Here is an 11,233-nt window from a genome sequence, read left to right as displayed (position 1 = left end):
CGGGGTCGGGGCCCGCTGAATTGTACTCGGTACAAACAGCCGTTTGGTGAGTGCCGCCTTCGAATCTGTACCTGTTAGTAGGAACGCCGGTGCTTCTCAGTGTGTGTTGTTTTGAAGGAGACATATGGGATGGCTGCGTAACTAGAACCTGCAGTTACTGCCGTCTTGTCAGAATCAGGACTGTCTAACGATCCGGGGGTCAGATAGTCTGCACTTCACTTTCAGTCCCACTGACCAGTTCTGAGATTCTGATTTAGGTACCTCCTGTATTTCTGTTGCCTTTCCTATCCTTTGTTGTTTTAAGACACGAACTTTATAGGGAAACATCTTTATATCTATTTATGTAAAGCCCATATTTGTTATGGCAAATGAGGTAGCACATACTTGGTAACAAGCTGATGCTCTAAGTACAGCGTCTCTGTGTTGGTTGAAAATACTGCAGTCTCTGAGGTGGTGGCCTATTAATCTGTTCCAGAAAACGATACTCAAAGCAACTATGCAGGAAAATTTTACAGGCACTTAATTTATCCCTTTGCTTAAAAGAGAGGATTAGAATGAATATTCTCATGATTCTCTAAATGTAGCAAGGGATTTGGGTGGGTGACCAGGTTTTAAAATACAGCATATGGATACTGTCTAAAAAAGAACTGCCTTTTGCGGTGAAGCTTCCTTTCTTAGGTTGTGAAGCATAACGTGCTGTAAACAGCCAGTATTTGTGAATGAATGTTCTGATTCTTCTTAGTTTCCACTCCTTCACCAGAATTGTTTATTTGTAGCAAACTCTGAGCTTGTGTTTTTGAAGAATATGCTGCAGTTGCTGTTTTCTTTCATAGCTTCCGTCTCGGCGATGGAAGTAGGCTGCAGGAGTGTGAGCTCTGACACTGTGTCATGCTTTGAGTAGGGAGGCAGGAGCTACTGCTAGTTTACCCCCTGAAATAGGAAAAGCAGTAACCCTGTCTGCTAGATTTCTGGACTGCAGTACTTGACATGAGACTATGCAGGGCTGGTGTAGGCTGTGGGCCCTTTGCTGTGATGATTCTCAGCCTCTAGATCACCAGGTTGGAGCCATGCTGGCCAGACTTTTTCATCTTGGAGACATCTCATCTTCCTGCTGGTGGCCAAAACAGTTGTAACCAGCTGCAGTCCCTGACAGATGTTATCCTATTAAATTGAGCAGCCTATGTCTGTCACAGATTCGTGTTTGAATTCTTTTATGTGGCATCTGCCTGGCTTCGCTGAAAATAAGTGGACATCTGCCATGTGCGTGATGTTCCTATTCACATCTCATACTTTTGTTTCCTACTCATCTCTTTTCCAGCATTTTCTGTCCATTGTCTTTGCCCGTTTTTTTGTTTGCCCCCTTCGCATCTGTCAGAATGGGTGTTCTGGCAGGTTCACAGTTTTGAATGTTTTGAGGGGAATGTTGTCTCTGATCAACACTAAAAGGCATGTGAAGAATACACTTTTAGACTTAGTAGAACATTGGATTCTTGTTTTTCTTTTTTTGCTTTAAATTTGCAGCAGGACTCTACATCCTTCTGAGGCGAGCTTACTTCTAACTAAATATACAACACAAAATTCTTCTTTCCTCGTGTGTCTGATAGCTCCATTTTCTTCAGTCAGGTAACTGTCAGTATGTTTGTTTTCCATTTACTGGAAGATATTTTTACTCAGTCGTACAAGCATAGGTCTTGATAAGGCCACACAGGTGAGCTTTCCCACTGATCTGGTGCATACTTTCTTTTTGAACTTTGCTGTTCTTTGGCACATAAAGTCAAGCAGAAACAGACTCATTTTTCAAAAAAGTGCATGAATTTGGTGGGCATAATTGGAAAGATGAACTCTTAGATGGTAGCACAGCATTTGTGTACAACATCTGAGGATACTGCTTATGCTTTGCCAAGAGTTGTGTCACTGTAGCTTGGGGTTTTTTTCTGTCTCAGTCACATTCTTTGTGTAGTAGAAATACCACACTTCATTTTGTTAGATTTGAATCTCTGAATCAAGGTTTATCCTCGTGTGATTGCAAATTTCTCTGCAAGGAATTCAGAAAGAAAGATACTTCCTTAAGTCTTTGCTGTAGCCAGTTATGAAATTTGTCTTGCCAGTGTTCTTTTTGTTGAGTTGCTTGAGACCTTTGTGCAGCACTGATACTTCCAAGTACACCAATAGTAAGTAAAAATAATTTGCTTGTAATTCTTGGTGAGGGGAGTCATCAGTCCAGAACTTTGTTATTGCAGCAGGAGATGAACGTGAGAGCAAATGAAAGGAAGCTCCTGGAGACTGAAAGTGACATATTTATAACTTCTGTAGGATCAAGCATTGGCTACAAGTGTTTTGGATTTCAGTAGTGTATTGCTATTCTTTCATTTCTGGAAGATTCTGGTTGTACCACTAAGATAATGCTTAATCAGAAAGTTCAGGTTAATTTATTATTTTAAACTCTGAAGAGAATCGTGTATAAATAATGCACTATATGGTAAGTGGGGAAAAAAAGAGGTTTCAATTCCTTGACTTAGACTTCCCCTTCCCTCCCTTTTTAAATGCTGTATATTCATTAGCTGTGTAGTCATTCCATGAGACTTATTTTAACATAAAAATATATATGTTTTAAGTGTCTACGCTCTGGATTGTCTTTTGATATTAAAAGGTTTTTATAATTGCAGAAACAGTTAGTTATGTAGGTCCACTTTTTATTGTCAGTTGAATCGTAGTTGCATTGTATCCACTGACTGCATCTCATTCAGCTCTGCCAGCCATTATTTAATAACCTCTGTCTAACTCTGTGGGTAGGTTTGGCTATTTGAAAGATGATATTCCAGACAAAACCATCAGAGAAGGTCCTACATGAAGTACCTAAAGCTGAAGACCTGTCACGGTAACATTGGAAGAAATGCCTCCTTCCCTAGCTGTACTGTGGTATTGTGGTTTTGTAAAAGAGGGAACATTTTTGTATAATCGTTTCAGAACCTAGGAGTAGGTTGGGTAAGGTTTATTTTGGGGAGGGTCATTGAATGGCTGAGTCAAGAGACTGGGGCTCTTGAAACAGGTCCTGCAGCAGCTTGCCAGTGCTGTCCTGCAATGACTGAGGTTTGCACTATGGACCAGGTTTGGGTTGTGCAGCTCCATGGTTTCCTGGGTCTTGTCTTGCACATCTTTTCTGGTCTTGGCATAGGTTAAAGAAGCTCTGTAATGGCTGCAGTCTTCATGACAAGCCAGCTAAAAGTGTTCCACTAAGTTCTGGCTGCTTTCATGGTGTTTTTTAGGAAAGTGAACAAGCATGGTATCTTGTAAATACAGAGATAATTTAGCGGTTTTGGAAATGTGACTGTCGTGCTTGCTTTGAGGAAAAAGATTTAAAAGCACCAAATGGTTCCTAAAATTCAAGAACAGAAAACTGGGAATTCTAGGGAGGTAAATTAAATCTTACTTTTGTATTAGGTGATGCTTCTGATGATACACAATACTGACAAACAGCAGCCCTCAGTTAGTGTCTCCTTCAGTCCTGTGAGCAGCTTGCATCTGTCACTTGACCTAGATGTGGCCGTCCTGTGCCCTGCCGTGGGCCTGAGAGTCCTGTCACAGGAGCAGCCATGTCTTCTGTCACGGGGCCAGGAGCTGTTTGCACAAGAGGAGGGCAAATTCAGTCAACTTTACTACCGCTCCTTCAGCAGTGCCTGCATGCCAGTGCAGGAGAAATTCAGATACTGAATTGGTTCTGTCTCTTCTGCAGAAAGCAGAAGCTTTCTGTGGCTATGCAATGAGCAAAGGCTGCTTTTTTTTCAGTGTCCCCTGGGCTGGCACAGACCTACCCTGTTACTTCCTCCTTCTGTAGATCTGGTGGGCCTTTAGGAGCAGAAATAGGTGGTGGTTGGAATGTATTTTTTTGGTCTTGAGACAGGCATCCCACCTTACAGGTGTCTGCCCTCCTGGTGTTTTGCATCATGAATTCTGTTCCTTCTCAGGAACTGAATGCAACATAAAATTTCTGAAACATACAGATCATCAAAAACAACACCAAGATGCAGCAGACGACACTTCTACCATATGACAAGTCCTCGTTCACACCTTGGCAAAAGCCACGTGGTTGCAGGTGGCCCGTTTTTTGTGTTGCACTGGACACTGCTGAATTTCATTACGCGGTGGCCTGGTCCTCTGCCGATTTTGGTTAGCTGAGTGCACCCTGGAATTGGAGTGTTTCAGGTTGTCTGATCTCCATGCAAACCCTGTCTGCCTGTCCTTTTGGCATGCTTAAAGCAGTGTCGTGCAACCTAGCTCACCTGAGTCAGACTTTCTGTGCTGGGTGAGAAGTGAGGATGTGGATGTACGTTTGGGTTGATTTTTTTTTCTCTCCTTGTTTGGGAGCTGTATGTCCTTATATGTAAAGCCAGGCAAAGCTTGGCCGAGGACTGGGTTTAACATTTGTAAGAGAAACGAGTACAGTAAGTACAGCAGTAGGTGCAAACTTCTGGCTATAAGGTACCATGTTGAAATGAAGCAGACTGGAATGTCATTTTAGGTCTAACCTGAGTAGCTTTCTGAAGAAATTAACTTGTGTTGAGTGGAGCAACAGACATAAGGTTTTTGCTTTGATACTCATTGTTTGCAATTGGTCAGGTAGAAAAATTCTGGTTTTCCTCTGTTCTCAGATGACCAGGGATGGGGAAGAGACCTGGGTGTGTGTTTGGAGACAGACAAGTGATTTGGAAATATCTTACCTTGAGTTACTTGTGCTCTTTGTGGTTCGTGATGTATGTTGTGTTGTATAGAAAATGAAATCTGTTTTCTGAAGAAGCAAGTATATTCTTAAACAAGCACTTGATGTCACTTTTGATTACTTCAGTAATAAGCTGGTGAGAAGACAGAACCAATTCAGTATACTCAGATTGTCCAGTAATAAAATAAGTTTAAGGTAACTGAGTTAAGGTTCTGGGCTCGACACTTGGTCTGTATCTGTACACCTTGTATTGAGAAGATTTAAGGTGGAGAATTCAGTTTTTGTCTGAGGTTGTAAGAGGTCTTTTTTTTTTTTCCTGCTTGAGATCTGAGGATCTCCCTCCTCAGCAACAGAATTCTCCACCAAACACAAGTTGATGGAGATGTCATGCATAATGGCATGTATAAAATGATGCTGCTTTCTGTCCAAACAAGTGTGAATCGTTGACAGTCTGTGTTTATTTTTAAGGAGCTGTTAAAGCTGCTTTTCTAGCATCCCAACATGCTAGAGGAAGCTGAGGAAAATGTAAAATACAGTATGGCTCTTTGAAACTGAATAACTGAGTCTTTTCTGCTTTGCTCATTGTTGTGAATTTTTGTGACCCTCACTGTTTGGTGGTGTGGGTTTTATTGTGTGGTTTTTTTTTTGTTTTTTTTTTTAAAGGCTTGATTATAGCCTCTCATACAAAGTTTAATCAGACTGGCCTCTGTGTCTCAAGTCTTCCTCCTATTCAACAGGCTGCCTTGCATAGAGGAAGGGAAAATGCGTCGTGGAAAGACGCACGTTGCTGTCTGTGATTTTCTTTTACATGATCTTTGGTTTCTACATGTGGTCACGGTGCTGCGGAGCACACCTGGGTGGCTTCGGGTCAGCTAGGTGCCTGAACTGGTTAATGTGATTTGTTCCCCTTGCAGCAGCAGCTCTTACAGCTCCATCACATCTCCATCACAGAGCCATATGTATTTGTGTTAATTAAGCTGAGTTAAACTGCTTAGGAGATAATCTAAAACTACAAAAAAAGAACCTTCCTCTTTTAGGATCTTTGGAAAACCTAATAAAACTTTTCAAATTATCATAAGGTGAGAAGAGCCAGAATCACCAGAAGAAATCTTCCTAGAGAACATTTAAAGGATTTAAAATTCATTCTGGCTCATCTAATCATGCCTATTAATTCCAGAGTCTTCAAGTGTTAAAATATTTATAGTTTTCCTGTCACTACAGCATTGGGGAACTAATAACAAAACTCAAAACCATGACTGGCATTTTATTGTGTCTGAATAAATGTATAGAGGTAAAATACTTTTGTATTTGTATCATCAAATACTTTTTTTGTTCAACTTAAGTCTTCATGCCTTAAAACATGTTTGAATCATTTATTTGCCAAGTTAATACACCATATGAGTTTTGCAGAGGATGGCTTTCTAAAAATGTGTTTTATCATAGCTGCAGTTGGGTAAGAAACAAGAAGGTGAATTGAGGACAATGAATACAGATTTTGGGAAGAGAAGGGAAAAAGATGATAGGCTGACTGGGTGGGAAGCAATGCTCATCTACTCTACTGAGAAAAATAATTGACATCTACTGGAAATAAATTAATTTACATTTCTTTCTTTTTTTTTTTTTGTTTTGTTTTGTTTTGTTTTGTTTTGTTTTTTTAAGAGATGAAATTGGATTAATACCCTGCCCTGAAGCCAGGTATAACCGAAGCCCTATTGTCCTGGTAGAAAACAAGCTTGGTGTGGAGAGCTGGTGTGTCAAGTTTCTTTTGCCATATGTCCACAATAAACTTCTTCTCTACAGACAAAGAAAACAATGGCTGAACAAAGATGGTAAGTTACCCAGTTGGTGAATGGTATCTTACATGATTCTTAATGCATGTTTTTTATTTATCATAGAATCACTTAGGTTGGAAAAGGCCTTGATCATTGAGTTCAACTGCAAACCTGACACTACCAAATCCACCACTAAACCATGTCCCTGAGCACCACATGTGCGTGTCTTTTAAATAACTCCAGGAATAGTGACTCAACCAGCTCCCTGGGCAGCCTGTTACTTGACAACCCTTTCAGTGAAGAAATTTTTCCTAATATCCGACCTAAATCTCCTCTGGCATGACTTAAGGCTGTTTGCTCTTTTCCTATTGCTTGTTACCTGGCAGAAGAGACCAGCACCACCTCGCTGCAACCTCTTTTCAGTGTAGTTGTACAGTGTTATGGTCTCCCCTTATCCTGTTTTTTTCCGGGGCTAAACAACCCAAGTTAGCTGCTCCTCACAGGACTTGTGCTCTAGGCTCTTCACCAGCTTTGTTCCCCTTCTTTGGACATGCTCCAGCACATTGATGTCTTTCTGGTAGTGAGAGGCCCAAAACTGAACGCAGTACTTGAAGTGCAGCTTCACCAGTGCTGAGTACAGGTCCCTAGTCCTGCTAGCAACACTATTTCTGATAGAAGCCAGGATGCTGTTGGCTTTTTTGGCCACCTGGATACACTGCTGACTCATGTTCAGCCAGCTATTGATCAACACCCCCAGGTTCTTTCCCACTGGGAAGCTTCCTAGCCACTCCTCCCCAAGCCTGTAGCATTGCCTGGGGTTGCTGTAACCCAGATGCACGACCCAGCATGTGGCTTGGTTGAAGATCATACCACAGGCATGAAAGTGTCAGCCAGCCTGTCCAGATCTCTCTGTAGTGCCTTCCTGCCTTCAGGCAGATGGAGACACTCACCCAAGTTAGTGCTGTCCGCAAGCTTACTGAGGGAGCACTTTATCCCCTGATCCAGATAATTATCTTTTTTGCCAGTACACTGCCCCTTTTTAAAGCTTGTTTAACTGTTCCTAAAGAACTGAGTGTTACAAGGGGGGAGGGCAGGTTTTGAATTGTGCATCTGGGCAACCTAAACAACTTCTCAGACTGCTTAGTTGAAATGTAAATCCTTACTCTCTTGCCCAGGCTGGAAGTATTAGAGGGATATGGCTTATTTCAGTGAGTGATTTAGAGAAATGATGTTCATCTTTACAGAAGGAATTTTGTCCTGCTTTCCTGAGTTAGAATAAGAACTGGTCATGTGTGAGTAAACTCAGAAACATGTGCAGTGTGTTTCAGATGCAGGGGTACCAGAAATCATTAGTCCATACTGCTCAGTAATTGCGAAGGTTTATTTCATTTTTCATCTTTGTTTTGGTTTGATTTTTGGTTTGCTTTACTTGCATGAAAAATAGTTGAGTGTACGTTTTCTATTTTGATATTATTTAAAGATTTTTAAAGAGATGTGACAAGAGAGATACTTGACTGCTCTCCACAGTGCCCTATTCTGTTCAGAATAAGGATAAAAAACGGTAACTGTAGTTCTAAGAAACTTTTTTTTTTGTGTATGGTTTCAGGTTTCTTGTAAATAGCAGTCAGAATAAAAAAATGTTCTTACTTGAGGTTTATCTTTGTGTTTTATTTCTGGTAGTTTTTTTGAGGCTTCTTTCTAGTACCTGCTATGGTATGGTTCACTCCTCCTCCCCACCCCCTCAAGGAAGAGGGATATCTTTTCTGTTGAAGAACACCCCGTGGCCTGAGAATTCAGATCCTTAGTAACTCACATGCACCTGAGTTTCAGTTTGAGACTGTTACCGTATTTATTTAATTTTTTTTATGTTTGCATGAAAAAAAACCCTAATCTGTGAAGCACTGTCTGTGTAATTTTGCTTTAAAGTGACTGTCTTGGAATATCTTCCCCTACTTGAACATACCCAACAGCCACCATCTGTTGGGCTGTGTTGATTGCATCTATAGCAAAGGCAGTCTCCCTTGTTGCCTGATGGATTAGTGAGTTAAGTAATTATGTTTTCAGTAGTGGGATGCTGGAAGACATCTGATGCAGTCTCTAACATCTAGTCATCATATAACTAACATACTGTACCATATTGAACACATAGGTTTTGAGAGTAGGTCTCTATAGGTCAGGAAGAGAGGTCTGGTTACTAACATCTCTTTCTTGATGGAACTGCCATTTGCTTTTCTCTTTAATTTTTTATTACTATTGTCTGTTTCACATCTAAGTGGATGAAGCCAGCTGTGCAGTCATCCTCATTAAAGCTTAGGGTGAGGGGTAATCAGTGTTTGTCGAGTCTATAAATGTGCACTTGATCTTCTTTTGCATTCAGGGAGAATATGGAGAAGGAAGATAGAGATCTTCAGTGAATCTTGGCAAGGAATTATTTAGACAATGAATATTACTTGTTTTGGGTTGCCTGAGGGAGGACTCTCGACTATTTAAACAGACTTTAATTCCTTATTACAAAAATGTAGATATATTATGCAAGCATTTTAAAAAAAGTATCAATAAATGGCAGGGCAGTTTTGTAATATGAGCATGAATGTGCTTGCTTCTAGTGAATGGGGAGACATTATACACAGGAACTCTCTACCTCTTTGCAAGCAAGCTCATGATGAAGAGGAAGCCATCACACTGGTCATGGACAGCCTTCCGGAAAGTGCTGGCTGTGGACCTTGGGTGGCATCAGAGTAACAAAGTACTGGCTTAATACTTGGAGTTAATTCTCCATTCAAAAGAGTATCTTAATAATTGAAGTAGTAGAAGTGGCTTGTAGGCTTCTTAAATTTTACATTGCCCTTTATTTTTTATTTTCATGTAATTTATTTTCTTGAATATTTTTATTAGAGACATGTTTAAAATGCTTTTATTCCTAGGGGATGTGTATTTCTTATATAAGTAACTTGCATTTCTTTCTTTGTGGTTTGTCGTTGAACCTAATAAGACCTGTTTCTTTTTGATAGCTACCACCAACTTGCTGCTCATGCATTCAGTTTTGATAGAAACCAGCGATTGTGATCTGATTGCAAATTCAGAATTTTTGGTGCAAAGAATTCTAAAATTCCATAAAAAGAACTTATAAGGAATATAAATTATACTGACTCTGATAAGTAGCCAGAAACAAATTTTGGCATTTAAAGCGATGAACCTACTAGCACAGACAGTCCTAGCAAGATCAGTGTTTCTCATTGCAGTGTTTTTTTTCAAATCTGAGGTAGGAGTTTGTGAGGGGTATTTTAATTATGCTGCAGGTCTTCTGCTGGGAGACTTTTCATTTTGGTCTCAAGGGTTACAGAAAAGTCCTCCCCTAGAAGCTGCCACACAGACAAAAACTTGTTGTTTCAAGCCAAGATACAAACCACTGAGGCAGGTGTGTCACTCTTAAACTGGGAGGCTGAAGAGCACTGGTAGATGCAGGGCGGCTGGGTGCTGCTGTGCTGGCACTTTGCTCCATTCACACTGGTCCAGGTGCCTTCTTGTGGTGACACTGTGGCGTGTGCCTCCTCCACCGTGGTGGTCCAGTGCGCCAGCTGCTTGGAGAGTGTCTCCGCTTCCCTCCAAGCCTTGCAGAACCCTTCCTCTGAAAATGCAGATCATAAAACAGCACAGTAAATAATGGAGCAGCATGGAGTTTCAGTTGTGGCCTTTTTGTTGAGACTTCTTTGTTTTTCTTCTTTTGAGAACGAAACCCCGTTCTTCTTTGTTTGTTCAATTACAAAAATCAGTTTAAAATCCATGAGGTGGTCTACAGTTTTTTTCATGTCTGTTGAGGTTTTGTGTCACTGCTGTAAAACACGATCAGGACCTCCATGTTAATAACCTGTTTGTAGGGCAAGTTACAGCTTACAGAGTTTAGTAAGCTTTACCGTAATTGAATTTCACGTTTGATAGGCAATTTTAGCAGAAACTGAACTGCGGTGGTGGACGGTATGAAGGGAGAAGTCTTTTTCAGGTAGCCTTACAGAATTGTCTCTAATGTGCTGTAAGTAGGTATGCTCTATCAAGATATATTATATTTTTCTGTATGTTTGAAATATCCTGAAGGATTTTCCTCAAAATTCCATTTCATAGACAAAGAACGTGCTTGGAATTTGGCAAGGTAGTTTTCTTCTGAGTGTAGTGAAGGGATGGATTTGGTTTTTACTGCTGCAAAACTAAATTGCATTTTCTGTTGATGTTTGTAATAAATGGTAATTGCAAACACAGTCTCCTTTTTTTTTTTTTTTGTGTGTTGTCTGCATCACTATAAGCCATTTAAAATAGAACAGAGAAGAAAAACAGGGTACTGAGTCAAGTGTCTGCTTTCAGGTGTGGTGTCTGATGTTCTCTGGCAGGATCTTGGAAGAAGGAAGTGCTTTATAGTCAGTCATCGATAGCTTACTGTTAACTACATTAAACATCTCTCAGTTTATGTTTTCTTTTGGATACTTGGAATCCAGAATCGTGACTACTTTTCTTGCTATTGGTCCAGTGTAGAAATATTTTACAGTATGTTTGTATCCTTTCTCCCTTTTTAAAAAATATATGCATGCATAGTATTTGTATTATCAAAAGGTGGTCTTCTGAAATTGCTACAGACTTCTCTTTCTATTTTTCATAGAATAGTTTGGATTGGAAGGGACATTAAAGATCATCTAGGTCCAACACCCCTGCCTTGGTTTGGCATACCTTCCACTAGATCAGGTTGCTCCAAGCC

General features: G+C 40.4%; 1 protein-coding gene across 1 annotated transcript in view; it reads left to right on the top strand.

Moving 5' to 3' along the window:
• Nucleotides 1-6,376: 6,376 nt before the first annotated feature.
• The window catches only part of PTAR1 (protein prenyltransferase alpha subunit repeat containing 1), a gene marked incomplete at its 5' end in the record, with an annotated part of 27,126 nt that continues 22,269 nt past the window's right edge, over nucleotides 6,377-11,233 (top strand). Inside the window, one exon of the mRNA XM_008938028.1 lies at nucleotides 6,377-6,546. Within this exon, the coding sequence (XP_008936276.1) occupies nucleotides 6,377-6,546 (170 nt within the window). The remainder of the gene's footprint in view (nucleotides 6,547-11,233) is intronic.

Source organism: Merops nubicus, unplaced genomic scaffold (genome assembly GCF_000691845.1).
Source record: "Merops nubicus isolate BGI_N331 unplaced genomic scaffold, ASM69184v1 scaffold22423, whole genome shotgun sequence".
Classification (NCBI taxonomy): domain Eukaryota; kingdom Metazoa; phylum Chordata; class Aves; order Coraciiformes; family Meropidae; genus Merops; species Merops nubicus.
This window is presented reverse-complemented; position numbering and strand designations above follow the sequence as displayed.